This window comes from Danio rerio, chromosome 16 (genome assembly GCF_049306965.1).
Source record: "Danio rerio strain Tuebingen ecotype United States chromosome 16, GRCz12tu, whole genome shotgun sequence".
Classification (NCBI taxonomy): Eukaryota; Metazoa; Chordata; class Actinopteri; order Cypriniformes; family Danionidae; genus Danio; species Danio rerio.
Window position 1 is genome coordinate 8780001 of NC_133191.1, and position 24851 is coordinate 8804851.

Below are 24851 nucleotides of genomic sequence, written 5' to 3' on the forward strand. Positions count from 1 at the left end.
AACTCATTGTCATGTTCAAGAAACCAGTCTGAGATGATTTGCGCTTTATGACATGGAGTGTTTTCCTACTGGAAGTAGCCATCAGAAGATGGGTACACTGTGGTCATAAAGGGATGCACATGGTAAGAAACAACACTCAGGTAGGCTGTGGTGTTTACACGATGCTCAATTGGTTTTACACTACTGAACCCTTGATACAAAGGCAGGATGGAACTATGCTTTCATGTTGCTGACGGCAAATTCTGACCCTATTCTGACGTGTTGTGGTCATTCTCCTCTGGCAACATCAAGGCAATTGTGCCCACAGCACTGCCGCTCACTGGATATTCTCTCTTTTCCGGACCATTTTCTGTAAACCCTGGAGATGGTTGTGCGTGAAAATCCCAGTAAATCAGCAGTTTCTAAAATACTCAGACCAGCCCGTCTGGCAACAACCATGCCACGTTCAAAGTCACTTAAATCACCTTTCTTCCCCATTCTGATGCTCGTTTGAACTGCAGCGGATCGTCTTGACCATGTCTACATGCATAAATGCATTGAGTTGTTTCCATGTTATTGACTGATTAGAAATTTGTGTTAACAAGCAGTAGGAAAGGTGTACCTAATAAAGTGGCCGGTGAGTGTAGTTCTTCAAAATGACAGTCCATAGTGACAAATGTCAAGTTCCCATAAAACTTAAAAGATATGTTACAAACCCTCATTGATTATATGATAGATGTGACTGCAATTTAAGCCATTTTCACTCTACATTACATAAGTGTAAGAATATTATCAATAACTTCATGAGAATAATTGCCAAAACTCAATGTGCTCCAGACATAAAGTAAAGGTATAATTAAAATACCTGCTTTTGGCTTCTTTCTGTTTCCGGTTTCTGTTTTGTTCCCCTATTCTTTTTCCTTCTCTAACTTAAAGATAGAATGGGATGACATTAAAAGTGCCCTATGATGCTCCTTTTTACAAGATGCAAAATAAGTGTCTGATGTCCTTAGAGTGTGTATGTGAAGTATCAGCTAGTATGTTTAAAGGGCCATGAAACCCCCTCGTTTCAGCAGGGTGTTTTCACACCTCTACTTTGGAAAAAGTCAGAAAAGTGGGCGTGTCCAGCTCTGTTTAGGGGGGAGTGTCGGAGGAACTAAAGTGGGATGGTGTGGGAGTGTCTATTTGGGCACGCGCGAGTTTCAGTCAAAATACACACACATGAGAAAGTGATGGTGTTTAACCTACATGGACAACTGTAGTTGAATTATTTGCCAAATTATTAAATGTTGGACTTTAACTGCAGTTTGGCTCTTTCATTCAGGGAATTCATTCATGCCCCTCGCGACAAACGCGATATTTGATTCGAGGATCTGCTCTAAGCGTGTATTTTTTCATGCAATGTTTGATACCGCACGGCGAATGAGAGAAAAAAAAACTCTGCATTTCCCGGAAACTTAGATGCACACGGCAGGTAGCGTCAGAAAGCCGCGTGTGTTATTCCGGTCACAAAATGCGGTGCTGTGTTTGCACTCAGTGCAATAGTTAACTTAATTCGATACGAACAAACTGAATAAACAAAGAGCACTGGTCGCTCACTTACCAAATCTGTAGAGACAGGACAATCACCAGCAACTAGAGCCGCGTCTTTATGAAGAGGAGACTAACGTTACAAGCGAATCCGGATTTCAGCGTTTGCAGATGAGAACAGCTCTCAGGTAAACAATGTTCCTCCTTAGACACGTAAGTTATTGTTGTCGAGCGTCGCGTACATTGTTAATCCACACGTGAACCAGCTGAGCTCTCACAGAGAGAAAATGAAAACGAAACTTAATGGCAGCAAACTATAAAACAACACTTCACGCTTGTTTTGCCAACACAACGTGGCGTCTCTGTGGCGTTAACACGGTGACGCTAAAAAATATTATTGAAGTTGCACAATAGAGCGCGCTGATTGGTTTGACCCAAGCCTTACTCATGCATTAATGCATCACACTGTAAGACGTAATAAGACTCACTCTGGCACAGACGCCCAGTCTGCACGCTGGAATACACGCTATTATGTCATGATGTGACGCAGCTTCAAAAATTCGTTTCAAACAGGAAGTACGAATTTGCTTGAAATAACGCAAAAACAACCAATTTACACTTTTTAGTGAAATATAGGTGTCCTAATAGTGTTTTTAGCAGTGTGGGACACATATACGACTGTCAACAGCTCAAAAAATGTGTTTTGGTGTTTCGTGACCCTTTAATAACTCTTTGAGAATCTCTGAGATATACAAGTATATTACAGAAACAGGTATATTCACACACTGTTGCCACACAACTTATAAAAGCAATTATTGCATAACAGGTCCCCTATAAAACCTGGGAGACAAACTCACTGCTGATTCAATCAGGATTTTCCTATGGGTTTTTATAATGTGCACTTTAATTAATGAGTAAGAAAACGGTCTGGGGTTTACTGTCATCACTTCACCACAAAAACTGATGCTTCATAAAAAATTAGTAGCGCAAAGATTCTTCAGAATTTCTGCTGTTGTGCTCAGTGGAAATGAAAAATATATTGTGGGCTTACATATGATTCGGGGTTTCCATTTCTGAGTGAAACAGGAATGAGAACAAAGGTCACTTACATATTTGTCTGAGGGCTGACACTGAGGTAAGGAGCCAGAGCTGAGCGTTGGGGAACTGGCAGGACTGCAGAGCTCCGGGAAGGGGTTTGGGATGGCAGGCAGTGAAGACGTCCGGTACTGTTGTGCCTCTTCCTGAAGTCTTCTACAGAAATGAATCCAAAGTCAGATTTAGGGTTGTGTTATGGACATGAAAGGTGCAAAGAACTTTATCTTTCAAATGAAATAATTACTGTTGGCCTTGAATTGTTATCAGCATTGGGTAACACTAAAATCTTGGGTATTTTTCGAAGCTGGCATTAGATTTTGAGCCGTTTTGAAGTGGTAACTTCAACAGAAATTTACTGAAACACACACACACACATACACATACATAGTTGTATATGTGGTTTATGAGGACTCTATTTAAATAAGGTATTTTATACTGTAAATTTGGAATGTTAAAAGACTACGTTAAGCATGATTTTTTAAGTGTTTTGAATAACAAGGACACAAAGCTTGTCCTCATAAATCCCCTAACAACTACATCATGCCTATCACTATACAAATGTGTTCTTGTAAACATCATAAATAAGTACACACACAACTTACACCTTTACAGATATCTGTATGTGGTCTTCCCGTAGACTTAATGATTTGTATACTATACAGACTGTATATTCTATCCCCCTACCCCTAAATCCAACCATCACAGTAAACCTGTTGCACATTTGAAACGTCAAAAGACCACTTAAGTGTGATTTTTAAGTGTTTTAAATTGGAAGGACACCAGGCTTGTCCTCATAAATCACCTTACAACTACCTCATGCCATATCACTATATAATCGTGTCCTCGTAAACTACATTAACAAGTACACACACACACACACACACACACACACACACACACACACACACACACACACACACACACACACACACCTACATTTACAGCTATCTGTATGGCCTCTTTCCATATACTTGGTGTTATTTTTACTGTACAGATTGTATAATATGTCCCCCTAACCCTAAACCCTCTACAACTCTAAAAGTAAACCTGTTACGGATTTGGAATGTCAAAAGAACACTTAAGTATGATTTTTAAGTGTTTTGAATTGCAAGGACACAAGGCTTGTCCTCATAAATCAACTTACAGCTACCTCATGCCATATCATTATATAACTGTGTCCTCGTAAACCACATAAACAAGTAAACATACACACACACACACACACACACACACCTTTACAGCTATTTGTATGGGTTCTTCCATAGACTTAATGATTTTTATATTGTACAGACTGCACATTATATCCACCTACCCCTAAACCCAACCCTCATAGGAAACAACCTGTGCTTTTACATTTTCAAATGACTTCATATATTTGATAAAATACTTGATTTATGAGCTGTTGTCCTCATGGGGACTAAAAAAAATTTGCCACAAGGTCCAAATATGCTGATATTGCTATACTTGTGGGGACAATTGGTAATAATACAAGGTACACACACACAATCATGCTGTAGATTTCAGAGCATCAGGTAGTGTGTGACAGATGGCAAAAGTAAAAACATCTTTTAATCAAGTAGAAGTCCAGATACTCGTGTTTAAAACGATTCTGGTAAAAGTTGAAGTTCTGACTACACTTTTGTACTCAAGTGGAAGAAAAGAAGTACTGCCTCAAAAATGTACTTAAAAAAGTACCGATACCTGAAAAATCTACTTAAGTATAGTAACAAAGTCTTTTTACTTCATTACTTCCCATCTCTGGTGTGTGAAATGGAATTCAGAGCTGAAGAAAAGTAACCTCTGAGTGAACCTTTGCTTGAGTGAACCCTCGTTCACAAGCTCGTTATGCTCAACTTCCTGCAGCTGAGAGGGAAAAACATGCTCACCAAATGGAAACCATTTATTGTCAGAGCTTTCAGTACAATAGAATAGCAACTCTCTCTGCTGAAAAACATTGTGTCTGATTTGAGCTTTTGTTTCGGATATATATTTTAATATAATTTGTAACGCTTTATGTTTGTGACCCCAAAATGCTTTGCACAAATGCTAACATGCTCCATTAAAAAAAAAATCTAAAAATCGCTGCTTAAAGGGCCATGACACTCCCCACTTTCGGTTAAAGTCTACTTCAGAATTTTTTCAAAAGATGCATGATTATTGGGCGTGGTGCTCCGCGAGCATCGGGCAGGAGTGGGCGTGGCCAGCAGGGGAGAAGGGGAGCGAATAACTGTTGTTGACAGTTAGCTCACAAAATGAGACACAAAGAGGAGATGCATGAGTTTATAGTTCACAAAGTTAAAATGCAAAGAAATGAACAGTGATTTAATGCCCTGATACATTTGTTATTTGTAATTTCATATACAGACAACCACAATTTATATCATTGTAAAGATAAGTGTGTTCATGTAAACACTATAAATGAGGATTCTCCCTCAATCCCCGGAACCAGCAGACTCAGTGCAGCAGGTCTCCTGACCTGTCTATTTTAACCATTAGCCCTGCTGGTAATCTGGAGGATTTAGGCAAACACAGCAGCATGGCGATGTGTCTGAATGTGAACGAACTCCTGATAAAAGATAGCGTCTGCCATTCTCTAATTCTCGTGCTGCTCTCCCGACAAAAATGCTAGCAGCACACACACAGCTTTGCTGTATGATCGGCCCTGACAAGATCGCGGGAGAAAACATGCAACAAACCCCGTGGATCATGGAAACAAACGCATATGAGCCTTCATGAACGGCTAAATACTGTGCCGTGGTTTCCGTGTCTCTCAGCTCGGGCTTGACACTGGCAGGTCTGGCAGGTCTCATGAATAATTAAGCAGCCGGCTCTTCTCATAGGATAAGAAAACTCTGCTATGAATAATAATGAGAAACCGACGCGTCATCATTGCACTTGCAGTACTGCGCTACGTCGCCGATTTTGATACCGCCCCAAAAATCATTTTAAAACCGGAAGCTGAAATTAACTGACAAAAGCTCAAAATTATCCAGTTTTCCCCACAATTAAAGCTGAAAGGTGCTAACATTGTTTTAACTGATGCTCAACACACACAAATCTGTTAATATATAAAAAAAAAAGTTCTCCAGGGTGTCCTGAACCTTTAAACATAATTTTTCTTAAATATATGTTCAATGTAAGGTGAAGTACTCAACGCAATCTCACAGCAATTCGTAACTTTTTGATTTAGTGGCTAATTTGTATGAATTGTACGATCTAATTCGTACAATTTAGTACAATTTGCCCATCACACCTAATGACAGTTAGGGTTGGGGGCGGGGTTGGGTGCCACGCCTCCTTTTTAAAATAGTACATTTTTGTACAACTGAACTCGTACAAATTCATACGAATTATCCACTAAATTGACAAAACATAAAATACTTACGTTTTCTTGTGTGATCAGGCTGAAAATACTTCATTGGAAACCTAGTAAAGCCTTTAACTAGCACTTTAAGCTGAATGATAGTATCTTGAAAAATATCTAGTGAAGTATTATGTACTATCATTGTGGCAAAGATAAAATAAATCAGTTATTAGAAATGATATATTAAAACTATTATGTTTAGAAATATGTAAAAAAAAAATCTTGTCTTAAATAGAAACTGGGGAAAAATATACAGAGGGCTAATAATTCAGGAGGGCTATAATAGTTCTGATTTCAACTGTATCATATACCAAAACAGCGACGCTAAAACTGAAAACCGAACCATGAAAAATCTGTATTATTCTACCCCTATAGAGTCTACATGTGCAGGATTTTACCTGACAGCGAGGATGTTCATGGGCTGGGACCGCCGCAGTCTCTGGTGTGGGGAGATTGGCTGAGCGTGTGTGTGGTAGGCGGAGGGTCGGTGTGGCTGGCCGTTGTGCAGAAGAGGAGTGGACTCGGATTGCACACTGCATGATGTGTACAGACTCTCCAAAGAAGAGTTCATGTCATTCACCAGAGCCTCCAGATCCACGTCATCCTCTGGGGGGGGGGAAAGAAACAAAGACAAGAAGTTACAAGAAGTAGAAAATATTGAATCTAAGTTTCTTTTTTAAGGTATATCCCGCTACAACATGTTATATACAGTTGAAGTCAGAATTATTAGCCCCCTTTTGATTTTATTTTATTTTTTTAAATATTTCCCAAATGATGTTTGACAGAGCAAGGAAATTTTCACAGTATTTCTGATAATATTTTTTCTTCTGGAGAAAGTCTTATTTGTTTTATTTCGGCTAGAATAAAAGCAGTTATTAATTTTTTTAAAAAACATTTTTGGGACAAAATTATAAGCCCCTTTAAGCTAATTTTTTTTTTTCAATAATCTACAGAACAAACCATTGTTATACAATAACTTGCCTAATTACCCTAACCTGCCTAGTTCACCTTATTAATATAGTTAAGCATTTAAATATCACTTTAGGCTGTATAGAAGTATCTTGAAAAATATCAAGCAAAATATTATTTACTGTCATCATGTCAAAGATAAAATAAATCCGTTATTAGAAATAAGTTTTTATAACTATTATCCTTCGAAATGTGCTGAAACAATCTTCCCTCCATTAAACAGAAATTGACAGAAAAAAAATAAACAATGGGGCTAATAATTCAGGGGGGCTAATAATTCAGATTTCATCTGTACACTCTAAAAAAAGCTGGCCTTTACACAATTAATTTGTGTCAGGATAGCATGAAAGTATTTAGGTATTAGTTATTACACATTTAAGTGGATTGAACATAAAACAATTAAGTTGTCCCCCACCAAAAAATCAAGAATTGTGTTGTTTTAGCTCTTATTAAATAAGTAGTTTGAACAAACAGCAAGCATCATTTTTTTGCGTAAGTGTAGGTTGCATCTAAAATCACCTACTCTAAGTGTGTACTACATTTGAATTGGAATTTACTTCACGACCATTAAAAAAATTACATTCTATTCTAGTATGAATGTGAGTAGTATGAGTGGAACTTAGATCTACTGCATCTGCAATTTGTCATTATAATGTGACCTACCCACGTCAGTTGCGTCCCTTCCCATTAATGAATTCTCTTGCAAGGCATCATGGGATAGTGTAGCATTCACTGGACGTGCACTCTAGAATCTCGCCAGAGGTAGTCGTTCATTCGGGTACTTGTTGTTTTTTTTTTAATATGTTGGAATAGTTATCAATTACATATGTGTTCAATAAAAGGGGTCAGGAGAGGTTTATCTTCACAGTCAAATGAATGATACAAATGAATAATTCGATTCACAAAATTCCATTTATACGTAGTTGATATTAACAGGTGGAGTTTATTGGATATCTTCACTTATTAATCATTCTCCAGTCCTCCATTGGCCGCACCCATACATACTTCCTCTTTTCTGCCAAACGTCTGTGCACACATGAAATTTAATAGCACTCTCATATAGGGCGAGCTGCCTTTATACAGCTTACTCTGATAAAACACCAGATATGGTCTATGCTAGATTCAGTTCTTAGCTGTCACTCGTGCCTCTGTCTCACAGAAAGTTTAGCTGCAGAGCTCAAGTTAATTTTAGACAATCAGGCCTTTGCATTTCTATCAGCTTCATCTACTTCTGCAAAAACGCTTCATTATGCAGGGCATATTACACTCAACAGAAGAAGTTCATTCATTATATCACCTTTATGCAATACAAATACAATTGTTTAAAGAAAAGAAAAGAGACAAAATAATAAATAAAAAAGTAGTCCTTTTTCACAACAAATACTGTAGCTGCATCCCAAATCGCATACTTATGCACTATTCTACGCCATTTTGTAGTATAAATAGTGTAAGTAGTGTGTTCACACTGAAAACTCTAAAAATAATAAGTGCACTTTAATTACCCGGATGATGCACTCATTCAGCCGCTAAAATGAAGTGTGTAACGATGGACACTTGATGGACCGCAGGTTTGCTTACGTAGCGGAAGGGGCGGAGCTATTGGACGCACATGTTGAATAACTTTATTTATTTTGGATGGTGAAAATTCTTCTACGAGAGTGATTATAGCGCCTCCCGATGGTGAATGCGGTTATACTCACGGCAGGTATTATCTGATAATTCGGTCGTTTATTTCACTAATTTGGCAACCGTCAAACGTCATTAGGGAAACGGTTTGAATTTCCGCTTAGTTAAAAAACATTAGTGTGCCATTTGGGACGACACTACATACATATACTATCCTGTTGAGTGTGTAAGTGCATAAGTACATAGTGCATGAGTGCATAGTGTATAGTTTGCCATTTGGGACGCAGCTTATGAATTTGGACATACTACTCTGCTCAAATCCTGTTTTTAACGTACCATAAATTACTTAAGTACACGATTTCGGATGCATCCATAGTCTCGGGTGAGTTCCAAAAATTGAATTAATTACCAATTACTAACTACAATAACAGTATCACTTTTCTAATTACTATGTCTGAAAAACAACCTAATTACACTGTTAACAACTTTCTGTAAAATCTATAGTAACTTACTATAAATCATTTACAGCAAAAATACTGTATTTACATTTACAGCACCATTAACATTGCTGTATATGTATTTACAGTATTGTCAATCTTTACGGTAAAATAGTTTTTTCCACAATGCAAATTTAAAAATACCGTAACATACTGCATAACTGTCCTACAGTAAAATACAGTTCATGATAAAGCTAATTATTGTGTTTAATTTACAAACACATTGACAGTGTACTCAATCATTAAATTGCTTAACTTAGTACAACTCCATAGGAGTTATAAATCCCAATATAAATCTCAATACATAGACAATGAAAATTAACTCTTACTTTTTTACATTTGAATCAAACGGAATCCTTTAGCTTTATTAAAAATAACAAAACAAATAAGACTTGCATCAAAGCACAAACTGGTTTGAAGTAATGACACCATATTTCATACATCCTATATATTGCCTTTAATTTCGATTCATTCGATTCATTCATTCTCTGCTTCGCTCAAAAAAAAAAAAGATTTTTGCTGTTTACTAAACTCATTCCTTTTCTTGTCGGCTTACTCCCTTTATTAACTCAGGGTCGCCACAGCGGAATGAACCGCCAACTTATCCAGCACGTTTTTACGCAGCGGATGCCCTTCCAACCACTTCCATCTCTGGGAAATGTTTACTAAACTACTTATTAAAAATGAGCTGAATCAACATGATTCTTGAGTTTTTTGACAACTTTTTATTTTCAATCCACTTAATCGATTTGTGTTATAGTGAAGGTATAATGCAACATGAAGGAATAGTGTTTCATAAAAATGTATACCTGTTTTATAATTTCATGAACTAATTTTTCACTCATTGTTCGATTCGCACTGCATGAGCAATCATTTTGATAAATGAAACCTTCTTAAGTTGAACAACAGAATTATTCTGCAAAATAAACCTATGAACTAATTAATACCGAACTGCTGAATTAAACTGTAATTAAATTACCTAAGAATGTCCTAAAAATTATAATTACTTTACTTTTTTAGTGGAAAAATGTCATTACACGCAATACTGGTCATGTGTAATAAATAACAGTACAGTACAGTACAGTATATTTACAGTATATAGCAGTTGCCACATAGTAAAATACATAGTATTTTGCTGAAACAATTGCTGCACATCTTAAAATGAGAGTATCAAACACAATTTATAAACTTCCAAAAAGGCATTTCATAATTACACCACTTGAGGGCGATCAGGGATGTGCAGATGTGTAATGGGACCGTTTAACTCTCAGACGTCATAGTATTATAAAAACAACATATTAATCTTTTACAAATTAGGATTAGTGAAACTCTTTATTGGATATATCTTTTTGATATACCTAACTGACATACCATTAATCTATTTTTTTAATATACAGAATTTCCACCACAAAAATACAACACAAAATCAAAACATATACCAAAGAGACTGTACTGCACTCACCACTTTGCCACATGCGCAACACACATACACACTCTGTTTTGTTAGATATAATTATTTATTTATATGATACGGTCTGCAAATATTACCCTAAAAGAAAAAAGTCTCCTTTTTTAATGTTTGATTTTCCTGATGTGGTTGCCACTACCATTAAAGAGGTAGTTCACAGAAAAGTTGACTTCCATAGTAGGACAAACAAATATGGAAGCCAATGGTTACAGGTTTCCCGCTTTCTTCAAAATATCTGCTTTGTTTTTCGACAGAAGAAAGAAAGTCATAAAAGTTTAGATCCAAGTCTATGTAAATAGTGAGTAAATTTAAATTTTCAGGTGAACTATCACTTTAGTCGACTAAGAGAATACCAAGACACACTCACACAAGGGGTCTTACACCTTTTCCAAAGTTAAGCACTATTTATGAGCCATTTGTGTTATTGATCTTATTATTTGTTTAGAATGAATATTAAATAATTAAGATTAATAATAACATGACATTGGCATTCTCTGTGTCACGTAAAGTAGCTATAGCTTTGGTGATACGAGTTTCATATAGCTCCACCTACAGGTAATACTGTAGAACACAAGTAATGTGACTAGCAGCTGGCAGGAAGTTTTTATTTTATTTTATTTTTTTTACTTTTTTGTGATTTTAAATAGTTAATATTTATTACCTAGTTAGTAAAATAAATTATGACAAATTAGAAAAAACTAACACTTTATTTCAGATCTAAGCACTTATCAAACCTTAAAAACACAAGATTAAAATCAAGCAATTTCTAAATTAAAATCAAGCAATTTCTAGAACTTCCAGCATTCTTACACACACACACACAAGCGCACACAGACACACACTCATACACATGCATGCACTCATTATGCATATTCAAACATAAAGGGATAGATCAGGTATTTTGAAGAAAGCTGAACACCTGTAACCATTGACTTTCATATTTGTTTCCCTACTATGAAAGTCAATAGTTACTAATTTCAAAAAAATCTTTATTACATCTTATTTTGTGTTGAATTAAACATAAACAGCTATTGCTTTAAACTACACATCTTTCCTATGGTTATCTAGGTTCAAATGGTTAAATCTCCTGAAACTGTCAGGTCATTAGATTTTTTTTTAAACATGGTAAAATACTGAAGAGTGTTCGGTTTATTAAATCTTATCTGTTTAGAAGAAAATTGACTGAAATTGCACACCATTCTATCTCTGACCCTTTCATCTCCCGACCCAAAGATTGGGTCACCTGTGCCCTCTGCAAGACCTTTTTCTCCAAACCCATCAGATAATCAGCTGATCCCAATGTATTAATAGAGACAGGTAAGCCCCTTCTCTACTTAGAGATCCCGGAGAGCTAAGATGCACACACACACACACACACACACACAAACACAAACACACACACACACACACACACACACACACACACACACACACACACACAAACACACACATACACACACACACCGAACACACACACACACACACACACTTACATGGTGGGGAGGCCGAGAGTGAAATCACACCACTGGGTGTGCCAAAGGGAAAAGGTTTTGAACCTTTGCTAAAATAAAATAAAATAAAATAAAATAAAATAAAATAAAATAAAATAAAATAAAATAAAATAAAATAAAATAAAATAAAATAAAATAAAATAAAATAAAATAGCGAAGATACCACAAAAATTATGACACATAACAAAGATAATAAAATATTAAATTAAACTTTATATAAAATATTGAATTATATGAAAATTTTATTAAAGTTAAATGTAAAAAATAATAATAAAAAATTAAATGTATAATAAAGTATTAAATAACATTTGAAAAAAATAAACTACAAAATAAAATATTAAATTAAAATATTTAAAAAATAAAATAAAATAAAATATTTAAATTACTTTTAAATTAAAATATTTAATAACATTTAAAATGACAAACTACAAAATAAAACATTGAGTTAAATTTGTTTTTTAAATAAAAAAATGTAAATAATTAAATTACATTTAAAATTTAATAATCTACTAGATTTAAAAAAAGGAATTAAATTAAATTAAATTGGAAATGAAAAAAAAATTAATAAATATTTTTATTATTAAAATAACATATTAAATAAAGTGTCAAATATTTTAAAATTAAAATATATTAAAAAAAAAAACTTCTGCTAACAATAACATAAATTTTCATTTCATGCTGGCATCTGTGATTGTGAGACGTGTTTACTGTCCTTTGTCTGAACTCAAACTGTCTGTTCAAACCAGACAAACAGGTCTATCATTCTAGAAAGAACCGTGATTTACAAGACGTTTTAATTGAACATGGCTTATCATGAAAAACAGGACTCCAAAACCATATTTCTGAGAATCAACACTTCTAATCAAATGTGTACTCCAATCTTTGCCTCAAAATCTATCGTCATAAACATAAAGACAGTTACATATACTGTATATTCTGGTCACTCATTATATAGTTTAGCAATAAATAGGGTGCAGGATCTTTAATGTTTTAAAATGACAGTATTCATTATTCTTTTGCATATTGTGCTATAAATATGTGCTATGTGCAAACTTATTGTGTTTAAAACAAAAGTCAACAAAGGACAAAAAAGGTTTTGACTTATACAGTATCTAGTCTAAGTATCTAAAAACTCTCAAATCAAGAAGGATTTTGTAGACAATAAAAAAGTTTTGTTTTTAGAAACAAAGATCAAGTAAAAAAAATGAAATGAGTTTTCCTTAAAACAAACTAAATAACCTGCCAAAGCGGTAAGTTTAATTTTACTTAATTTTCACTAGTTTCTTTCCTGAAAACAAGACAAATCTTTTACTAGTCTAAAAAATGCTTTTTGGTTTAAGATTTTTTACATTTTTGGACTAGAAATGAGAAAAAAACGTCGAAGTAAGATTTGTTTGACCTCAAAAACTCTGTGGACCCGGTACTGTGACTTCATCGACTTTCTCTTTAAGATTTAAGGGGCTAGCATTGCACCAGACCCCCTTACAGCTATATCTTATGCACATATGCATCATCTTGGTTTTTATTCTACTGTACAAAAGTTATTAACACTTAAATACAAAGTATTTTGGATACCCGAGCTGGGTATCCACATATGACACATGTACAAGTTATAGCTCAAATGAATAATAATAATTCCTTACATTTAGGGTGCTTTCACACCTATGAATCGATTCAGTTGTTTCGAAACAGAGATTGCAAATGTTAAGATTGTTGCTCTTTGCTCTTGGAGCGATTCGCTTTCACACTGCAAAGTTTCTAATCGGACCAAAAGAATTAAAACTGCATCTATTCCTTTGTTGGCTAAAACATTTTATCATAATTTTGCACAAAGCTACCAAAAACCTGTTTTAGATTATCATTTTATTTTTTAAGTCTGATACAACCTTTTCACATAAGAAAAGAGAAAGTCATACTGATTAGGAATTTGAAAAAAGATCTGTAAATGATAATATATTCACATTTGTGTGTGTAATGTTGCTTTATCAGTTCAGTTCATGCGCTTGTAGGAAGCATATTTTTGTATATCCAGCAGAGGGAGCTGCAATCCATTCTCAGCCTGCCTTGTTTAAAAAACTGATAGAAATTTACACATAAAGGTGTCTACTGGAGTTTGTTTAAAAAAATCATATATGTTAATATGATAATACTAATAATATGACAAGTCAATTTCAAACAGAAGTTCAGCAACAGCATCTTCACAGGACATGAAAATAAAGTGTCACTGAAAATTTAGCCTATTTACTTATTATTTGTTAATATATATATATATATATATATATATATATATATATATATATATATATATATATATATATATATTTTTTTTTTTTTTTTTTTTTTTTTACATTTCAATAATGTAAAATTTTAAAGTGTGGTTAATTCAAAGTCACTTAAATCACCTTTCTTCCCCATTCTGATGCTCTGTTTGAACAGCAGCAGATCGTTCTGATCATGTCTACATGCCTAAATGCATTGACAAGCAGCTAAACAGGTGTACCTAATAAAGTGGCCTGTGAGTGTGTGTGTGTGTGTGTGTGTGTGTGTGTGTGTGTGTGTGTGTGTGTGTGTGTGTGTGTGTGTGTGTGTGTGTGTGTGTGTGTGTATGTATGTATGTATGTATATATATATATATATATATATATATATATATATATATATATATATATATATATATATATATATATACACACATATATAAAACTCGGGTCCACAGAGTTTTTCACACACACACACACACACACACACACACACACACACACACACACACACACACACACACACACACACACACATATATATATATATATATATATATATATATATATATATATATATATATATATATATATATATATATATATGTGTGTGTGTGTGTGTGTGTGTGTGTGTGTGTGTGTGTGTGTGTGTGTGTGTGTGTGTTCATGTGGGTTTCCTCCAGGTGCTCTGGTTTCCCAGCCAGTCCAAAGACATGCGCTATAGGTGAATTGAATAAGCTAAATTGGCCTTAGGGTATGTGTGTGAAAGAGTGTGTATGGGTGTTTTCCAGTACTGGGTTGCGGCTGAAAGGACATCCGTTGAGAAAAACATATGCTGCATAAGATAGCGGTTCATTCTGCAGTGGCTACCCCTGATTAATAAAGAGTTGAAAACAAAATAAATGAGTGAATGAATATATAGGCGTCACGGGGGCTCAGTTTGCATATTGGATGAACTAAATTGCCGAGTGTGTGTGAATGTGAGAGTGTATGGGTGTCTCCCAATACTCCACTGCAGCTGGAAGGATGTCTGCTGTGTAAAACATATGCTGGAATAGTCGGTGGTTAATTCCACTGTGGCGACCCCTAATAAATAAGGGACTTAGCCGAAGGAAAATGAATGAATGAGTTTGAGGCATCGTGTGGTTACATCAAGCTAAGACAGATGGACAATGAAAAGTTGCTATTTGCTATTTTCTAGGTTGATAAGGACAGAAACTATACTCATTCAAGCGTAATAACTCTGCTGCAATTATATTATACAAAACTTGAAAATCTGAAAAGCCAAAATTAGAGTACAGCTTCTAGACATGTTAACCTAGAAAACAACTTTTCTGTCTTAGTACACAATGTAACTACAGAGAATACAGTTGCATAACAGTCATAAATTATAAATCCAACAGTTTAACGCAAGTGGACTTGTAAAATAATCCCCAAAAAGTGTAGTGTTCCTTTAAATTTTGAAGAGAAAAAGTAAAAAGAGAGTTTTCACATGCAGGTGTCGAGCAAATCTACTGTATACTCAACTGTGCAGGTGCGTGATAACTAACATGTGCTGTAATCTTAACAGTAAGTAAAAAAGAGATGGACTGAATACTAAAAGCTTTTGATTTTTACAGTACATAATATCGTTTAGGCAGCACTTGTTCTGGCTCCGGGTGCAACGTTTTCCCCCACAGTCCAAAGACATATGATACAGGTGAATGGTATGAATGAAATTGACCATAATGTATGTGTGTATGTGATTGTGAGGGTGTATAGGTGTTTTCCAGTACTGGGTTGCAGCTGGAAGGGCATCCGCTGCGTAAAACACACAGTATGCTGGATTAGTTGGCGGTTCATTCCACTGTTGTGACCACTGATAAATAAGGGACTCAGTTGAAAGAATGAATAAAATCATTTAAATCTAATAAATTCCTCAGACAGACGCCTGTGTCTCTGAGACATGAATGATTCAATAGTAGAGGTCCTCCAGTTGCAGTCAGTACTCAACATTTCAACAAGTCCAGAAGCAAAGCAAACTGACTCAGCAGCCACGGGAACACTACAACCAATGAACTATTTTATTACTGTGTGGGAAATCGGCTGATTACACTAATGCCAACAGTATTTGTGAAAGTAGAGACTGCTGCGCCAGAATCTGATTACAGAGAAGAAAGCTGTTTAGAATCCAGGCTGAGGTCAGCTGAGTTCTGCCAACTCTTGTCAGGTAGCAAACAGCCTGCACATGGCTGGCTGGGATCAAACCAAAAATGAGCCAATCATTTCCAATTAATTAAAAGTTTGACAACCTGCCACTAACTAAACCTACTATAGTTCATCAGTTTGTATGTCAGAGTAAGTATAGAGTGCATTAAAGGGCACATAGTTTACCCTTTTTTATGATTTAATATTAACGTTATGGTTCTTCTGAGTGTGCCAGTTTAGGTTCAGTTCAAAACACAGTTCAGATTTTTTTATTATAATGTGTTCAAAAGTGTTATTTTGGGGGCTTGTACACAGCTCGCTGTTTTAGGGGTGTGTTAACATGAAAATTAGTTTCGACTTCCCGCCCAACTTAACAAGGAGGAAGAGCCAAGAGCTCACCCGCTTTGTGTATGGCGACAGGCAGACAGAGAGAAGCAACATAAGTGAGAGGACCAGCATTCAGCTGTACATGTATGACTCGGACACAACAAGCAGAGAGTACAAAATCATTTGTCTTTTTTTTTTTTTTTTTTTTGGGGGGGGATTTTTAACCTTTTTAATGGATAGAACAGTGTAGATAACTGACAGGAAATTATGGGGAGCAGAGAGAGGGGAAGGATCGGCAAAGGACTTCGAGCCGGGAATCAAACTCAGGTCGCTGTGAGCACCTTAGTGCTATATATCGGCGCACTTAACCACTAGGCCATTGGTGCCGACTCTGTGTGCTAGTTTTAAGTGCTGAGCTTGTACACAGAGACTAATAAACCACTGAATTAACTTTGATTGAGGCACCAGAGCCGTGACACGGCACACTCAGACATTCGCATGTTAATTAAAATGAAACTATTCAGATGGCGCTCTGTGGCGCAGCAGAAACATGAAGTGTCCCGAATCGTGGCTGGGCTCCGCGGACAGCCACCGACTTGAAGCGCCGTTGTGTGTACCCTGATAGAAACCTATGTTTACAATTCTAAAATGCTGAGCCGAGCCACGTAGAGCGGCGCTTCTGGTGTGCAACCTGCAGGCAAGTTCGTTATTTTATTTCCAATGGAGAGATGCACACATGAGGCAACACGCTTGAACTTTCCAGCTGCACCTTAAGATCACAGGGAGCTTCTGTGACCGCGTGATATGCAAACGGCTGAAGTTTAAGGTAGACATAATGAAAAGTACACATGTCTGCAAACCTACCTAAAGGTACAGACAATAATTTCGATTAGAACGATAATGTGAAGAATATTGATCTTGTGTTGAGCCCAATGAGCCTTACATCTAAAAACAGAGCAAGGGTGTTCCTTTAGTGACATCGCTTTGACTCACACGCTGAAAATGGAGGACGTGAAACAATAAATTGAGGATGTGATGATGCGCGCCTGTCAATCAATATTGGTGAGCGTGAGGACCGCACTCCTACGTCAAGTTGCAGTCGATCTGATCTGGATTGGTCCACCGTTTTTATGTTATTTTATTTTTAAAAAAGGACTGGATGTGTTTATATCACCCCTTCCTACTTAAAAATCCAGCTTAAACCAGCCTAGGATGGTTGGCTGGTTTCAGCTAGTCGACAAGCCTGGTTTTAGAGGGGTTTTGGCCACTTCCAGGCTGGTTTCCAGCCATTTCCAGCCTGGTCTTAGCTGGTCAAGCTGGAAAGTGACCAGCCAAAACCATCTAAAACCAGCTTAACTATCCTGTTTTAGGCTGGACATAGCTGGTTTTGGCTGGGCTCCCAGCCTGGCTAGGCTGGTCAAGCTGGTTTTAGCTGGTAATCTCCCAGCCTGACCAGCTAAAACCAGGCTGGAAATGGTTGAAAACCAGCCTGGAAGTGGCCAAAACCCCTCTAAAACCAGGCTGGTCGACCAGCTAAAACCAGCCAACCATGCTAGGCTGGTTTAAGCTGGATTTTTAAGCAGGGAAATATGACGGTCTATACACTATACCTACACACATGTCTGTCCAAACAGCTTGAAAAGTAGATTTTTCACCATAGGTGCCCTTTAACATGTTGTGCACTTGTTACACTAAAGTTTGTTGTACTAGAATCAAACCTAGCATGTGTGAACACCCTGAGTCTAGCAAAGAGAACTTCAATGATCACAATGGATCAATAAGGATTTGTGCCGTTTAATTTGAGTTATTGTACCTGACTGTACTGTTTACTTATGACTAGATCATTTGGAATGGTCAGTAATCTCACGGTATTTCTGGGCCTTAGACATTTGTCTATGTAAAACGTCCAAGTAGATTCCAGTCTTTAGTAAAGGTTGATGCTTGAAAACACCCTGAGATGTCAGTAATTTGGGTCCACTTTAGTAGTGGTTCCATTAGTGGCAATGTGACAAAAACATCCAAGTTAATCTGCTTTTGAGGCTGCTGATTCTGTGCCCAAGACAAAGTGGTTAAATTGGTGGACTGTTAAAGACAAATGCAAAAGTTTTAAAACATGTTTTGTAGCACCATTTTTATGACTGAGTCCATTAGACCATCCAGCTGGTGACAATTAACATGCAAATTGTGAGCGAACAAAGAGACAGGCATGCTAAAAGAGGAAAGGAGGAGTTGTTTGGGCATGAGCGTCCTGTGGAAGGCCCGTGGGGGGAGACGTGTGCTTCAAAAAAAAAAAAAAAACACACACGGATTTATACATGTGAAAGGAAGCAGTGGAGCTAGTCTTTTCACAAATATAGACAGCGCTCTGAAGAGTTCTCAAACAATGCAGTACCTTTATATAGAAGCTCCATACTGAGAATGAGAAAAGGAGGGAGATATGTATAGTATGGTGGGGGATAGGTGGGGGACTAAATAAAAGGAATGGGACAAGGACAGAAAATTAATTTAAATATATATTTATATGTTTAACAGAGCAAGGATTTTTTCACAGTATTTCCTATTATAATTTTTCTTCTAGAGTATGATTTGTTTTATTTCGGCTAGAATAAAAGCAGTTTTATATATTTTTTAAACCATTTTAAGGTCAATATTGATAGCACCCTTAAACTATTTATTTTTTGAATGTCTACAGAACAAGCCCCTTTTATACAATGATTTGAGTAATTACGCTAATCTTGCATAATTAATCTAGTTAAGCCTTTAAACTGCACTTTAAGCTGAATACTAGCATCTGGAAAATATCTATTAAAATATTATTTACTGTCATCATGGAAAAGATAAATGATACCAGTTATTAGAAATAAGTTTTTTAACTATTATGTTTAGAAATTTGTTGAAAAAAAATATTTCTCTTAAACAAAAATTGGGGGGGGAAATATACAGGGGGGGCTAGTAATTCAAGAGGGCTAATAATTCAGAAAAATTGTGGGTGTGTATGTATTTCATTTTTTTTTTTCTTCTTTTATTCCCCCCCAAATTATGTTTACAGAGCAAGGGAATTTTCAGAGCATGTCTGATATCTTTTTTTCTGGAGAAAGTCTGATTTGTTTTATTTCAGCTAGAATAAAACAGTTTTTAACTCTTTAAAAAACATTTTAAGGTCAAAATTTTTAGCCCCTTTAGGCTATGTATATATTTTCGACAGTCTACAGAACAAACTATCATTATACAATAATTTGCCTAATTACTCTAACCTGCCTAGTAAACCTAATTAACCTAGTTAAGCTTTTAAATGTCACTTTAAGCTGTATAGAAGTGTCTTGAAAAATATCTAGTCAAATAAAATTTATTGTCATCATGGCAAAGATAAAATAAATCAGTTATTAGAAATGAGTTATTAAAACTTTTATGTTTAGAAATGTGTTGAACAAATCTTCTCTCTGTTAAACAGAAATTGGGGAAAAAAGTAAACATACAAGTTGTATTTTTATTTTTTTAATTTATCCAGAATTTTCCATCTCTATTTCTGCATGTGTGCGACTTAGGTATGACACACAGGTATTACAAAAAGGAGGTGAAATATGAGGACATTGGTGACGTCCTCATTTCTCAAAATGCTTATAAATCCTACAGAATAATCAGAGAGTAAAGCTGTACACTGTCTCCTGTGACGGTTGGATTTAGGGGTAGGTTGGGGTGAGGGCAATACAACATACGGTTTGGATAGTATAAAATGAATGGAAATCTATGTAATGTCCCCACTTTTCACAAAAACAAACGTGTGTGTGTGTGTGTGTGTGTGTGTGTGTGTGTGTGTGTGTGTGTGTGTGTGTGTGTGTGTGTGTGTGTGTGTGTGTGTGTGTGTGTGTGTGTGTGTACTTGTACTTGTACTTGTACTTGTACTTGTACTTGTTTTTATGTCCTGGTGCGGACATGAAAGCTGTATAACCTGAATATACACAGACTCATGGGGAGTTGAGTCACTGTGTGGACCTAAACCAAAATCTCCAGGGGTAAATATTAAATCATACAGAAAATGTGTATTGTAAAAAATGCAGATTGTTTCTTGTAAAGTTTAGGGATAGAGTTTGGGTAGTGAGATGAATAGAATCCACTGTTTAGTCTATACAGTAGTAACATCATTATGTCAATGCCAGTCCCCACTGGAATATAGGTACAAGTGTGTGTGTACGATAGCTAATATTTTTTTATTGATTCTGTGTCGGGCGAAGCAGTGGCGCAGTAGGTAGTGGTGTCACCTTACAGCAAGAAGGTCACTGGGTCGCTGGTTCGAGCCTCGGCTCAGTTGAAGTTTCTGTGTGGAGTTTGCATGTTCTCCCTGCCTTCGCGTGTGTTTCCTCCGGGTGCTCCGGTTTCCCCCACAGTCCAAAGACATGCGATACAGGTGAATTGGGCAGGCTAAATTGTCCGCAGTGTATGAGTGTGTGTGTGAATGTGTGTGTGGATGTTTCCCAGAGATGGGTTGCGGCTGGAAGGACATCCGCTGCGTAAAATAAGTTGGCGGTTCATTCCTCTGTGGCGACCCCGGATTAATAAAGAGACTAAGCCGACAAGAAAATGAATGAATGAATGATTCTGTGTCTTAAATTGATGTGCATGTAAAAGTAATCAGAAGTGGTAAAATCGCCCACGGCAGTCAAAGAGCAGAGCACGAGTAGAGAGTAGGAAACTGAAAACACAATAATGGGGATCAGAGCCTGTTCTTGGAAAGCATCAATCTAATCAGTGAGTTTCATACACCTCACCGTCCATAATCTTATAAACCCTATTTGCCAACCACACAAAAACCACTCTTACTGCTAAAGAATGCAATGCCTTGGATACTACTGCCCGAAGGGCCATCAGAACCATGTGTTATAGGAGAAGCATTGACCTCAACAACAAGAAAATACTATAAATAACTCTGCAGTAGTCCGATCTTCAGCCAATTAATAAAGAGATAATAATGAAAATTCTGTAAATAATTGCTCACCCTCATGTTATTCCAAACCACCTTTAGAAGACAAATTAAGATATTTTAGATCACATTTGAGAGCTCCCTGATCCTCCATTGACAGCAATGATCTCGACTTGTTCAAAGTCCAGAAAAATTCCAATGATAAAACATCCTCAAAACAGTTCACATGTCTTCAGTGGTTCAATCAGAATATGTTCAAGCCACGAGAATAGTTTTGTGCGCACATTCTACAGTTTCTTCACCTCATTGTCAGAATATTGTGAGCTCTTGTGAATGTGTGCCTTATACTCAGGGAGAGATTAGCATAAGGCCTAGGTGGAGCTAAACCCCCAGGGCCCACTGAAGGAGGGGACTCTTGATTGGCTGAAAAATTCATTTGCGTCATGATGCGGTAAACGCATTATGCTTTTGCATTCCGATAATGTGAAGTATCCCTTTCGGCTTGCTGTTGTTAAAAAACAGCGACATCGCTAAACTACAGCTCGGAGTGGCTGTAGCCCAATCTGTATTTCAAGTAGCCCTGTTTTAGTCTCCCATAAGGGTGACCAGATGTCCCTTTTTTTCCAGAAATGTCCCATTTTCCTCATGTTCAAGCTTGGTTTAAACTGCAGCAGATCGTCTTGACTCAACCGAGTTGCTGCCATGTGAATGGCTGATTTAAATTTGCGTTAACGAGCAGTTGGACAGGTGTACCTAATAAAGTGGCCGATGAGTGTATTTGTACCAATACTTATACCAACCTGAGAAACAACAACAAAATAATGCATCTGCTATTGTTCCAGTAAAATTCACACAAAAATCCAACTCACAAGAATATGTAAGTTAAATAATATTTTAATTTCACAAGCAACAATAACACCATTCAGTTTTTAATGTTGTTTTCAAGAGAGGAAATGAAGAATTCTCCCTACACGTCCAGGGAAGCAAAACATTAGCTTCGACTCGTCAAAACACGTCAAAAATAATCCAATTGAGCTGAAAGTACTCAATGTCACATTTCGACAAAGCAAGTTGTTTGTACCAACGTAAGCCAATTAACTTCATAACAAACAATAGAGCGTGGCATTTAATACTATTAAAAGACTAAAAGTATTTGAGAGATTTTAGCCGGAAAACTATAGCCTGTAAATGTCACATGGGATTTCAATGCAGCAAAACAAATAGTTCTGGCCTAAATCTGTGATCTGACGTATAAATGCTTCTCATCTATTCTTAGTTACATTCCAGCATCCCAAAATAAGACCTTTGTTGTCCCGGATGGTTGTTTTCAATGGAGTATGAACAGGGTCAAAGTCCAAGCATGGGAACACTCATTGGTTCATTCATTCATAAAATTGATTGTGTAATAATTATCTGCATATTTGTCACTGAAAGGAGATTCTTAAATATAGTTTGAAGACTAATGTTTGAGAAAATTTAAGGGGTCACTAACTTCATCAATGTCATAGCAAAAATGAAAAAAAAAAACAACAATGGTTAATAATCTACAAATAGCATGAGAGCAGTGTATCTTCATTGTTGGGCAGTTATTAGTGCTATATATTTTGTATGGAGTTATGAATGATATTTTTTTTCTCCATGGCTTGTTGGGACAATATGCACAGCTAGTGTTTTCAGCCGGCCGAAAACTTCCGGTGAAAGAAAAATGTGATTATTTTAAATTTTATATGGTTCTTTTTACAGCGTCAACACTGTAATGTATATAAAATAAATTCAGTTAAAGAAACTTAAATATTCCCAGCAGACACACAATGTCATAAGACGTTAATTTTAGGTTAAATTTAGGTCACCAGCATCTGAGGACAATGTTGTTTTGAGGTCCAATAAAGACTTGAAATTATGTTGATATTTGGTTGATTTTAGGTTCTGTTGGAAAGTGACCACAATCCAACTTCGAGCCACCATCTTAAACCAACGTCATATTGTCATCAAATACTGATATTTATTCGTAAGGTATGCCAACCAGAATACAAAGTCTGATAGACGTCATATTGATAACGTCCAAACAACGTCAAGCTCATCATTAGACATTCATGTTTTGTCGTTTTTAGGTTGTGTTGGAAAGAAACCAAAATGCAAAGTTTGTCTGACGTTGGACATTGACGGTGGTCTGATGTTGGATTCTGACGTCAACCCAACGTCGTCCCAAGATGTTGGGTTACAACTTTTGACGTCACGTTGATGTCCTGTGCAAGTTGGGTTCATTTAGTTGTTTAAGCATAAAACAAGATGATAAACAGTAGGACTGTGCGATTAATCAAAATCGAATCGTAATCGCCATTTAAAACTATGCGATTAGCTTATCGCAAGAAGCTGTGTTATGGAGTATATACAGTTGAAATTAGAATAATTTGCCCCCCTTTGAAGTTTTTTTCTTTCTTAAATATTTTCCAAATGATGTCTAACAGATCAAGGAAATTTTCACAGTATGTCTGATAATATTTGCTCTTCTGGGAAAAAGTCTTATTTGTTTTATTTCGGCTAGAATAAAAGCAGTTTTTAATTTTTTAAAAAACATTTTAAGGTTAAAATTATTAGCCTCTTTGAGCTACATATTTTTTCGATAGTCTAAAGCAGTGTTTCCCAACCTTTTTTGCCTGAGACCCCCTTTTTCCCTGGAAAATGTTGTGAGGCCCCCCTCCGCATTTAATGATATAATCGCTCATATAAGTTTGCAGTAAGGATGAACAAATGTTGTTTTCAAACAAGCGCTATATTTATGACTATATCTAGGTATGTTTATACACAAATAATAGCCTAATGTTTCCCAGAGATAGGTTGCAGCTGGAAGGGCATCCGCTGCGTAAAACATGTGCTGGATAAGTTGGCGGTTCATTCCGCTGTGGCGACCCCAGATTAATAAAGGGACTAAGCCGAAAAGAAAATGAATGGATGAATGTTAACTTAATTGATTTGTGTTGGCACAACGTGAATGAATTGTGTGGGACCCTGCATTTTTTACAGTGTATGTTTTTAGAAATGTACAACTTTGACTGCCATTTACTAAAATAGCCAATTGTAAAATTAAGTCTGAGATATTTATTAATAGTTTTACAATTGCC

At 36.2% G+C, this 24851-nt stretch overlaps 1 protein-coding gene across 13 annotated transcripts in view; it reads right to left on the bottom strand.

Annotated features, from left to right (window-relative positions):
• The window catches only part of grb10b (growth factor receptor-bound protein 10b), a 162153-nt gene that overhangs the window by 75423 nt on the left and 61879 nt on the right, over positions 1 to 24851 (bottom strand). For all 13 annotated transcript variants that reach the window (XR_012391981.1, XR_012391978.1, XR_012391980.1 and 10 more), the window contains 2 exons: positions 6367 to 6574; positions 2619 to 2760 (listed from right to left, as the gene is read on the bottom strand). Coding sequence is in view for 8 of the 13 variants with exons in the window: in XM_009292073.4 (XP_009290348.1) it covers positions 2619 to 2760; positions 6367 to 6574 (350 nt within the window). In the remaining 5 variants the exon portion in view is untranslated. The remainder of the gene's footprint in view (positions 1 to 2618; positions 2761 to 6366; positions 6575 to 24851) is intronic.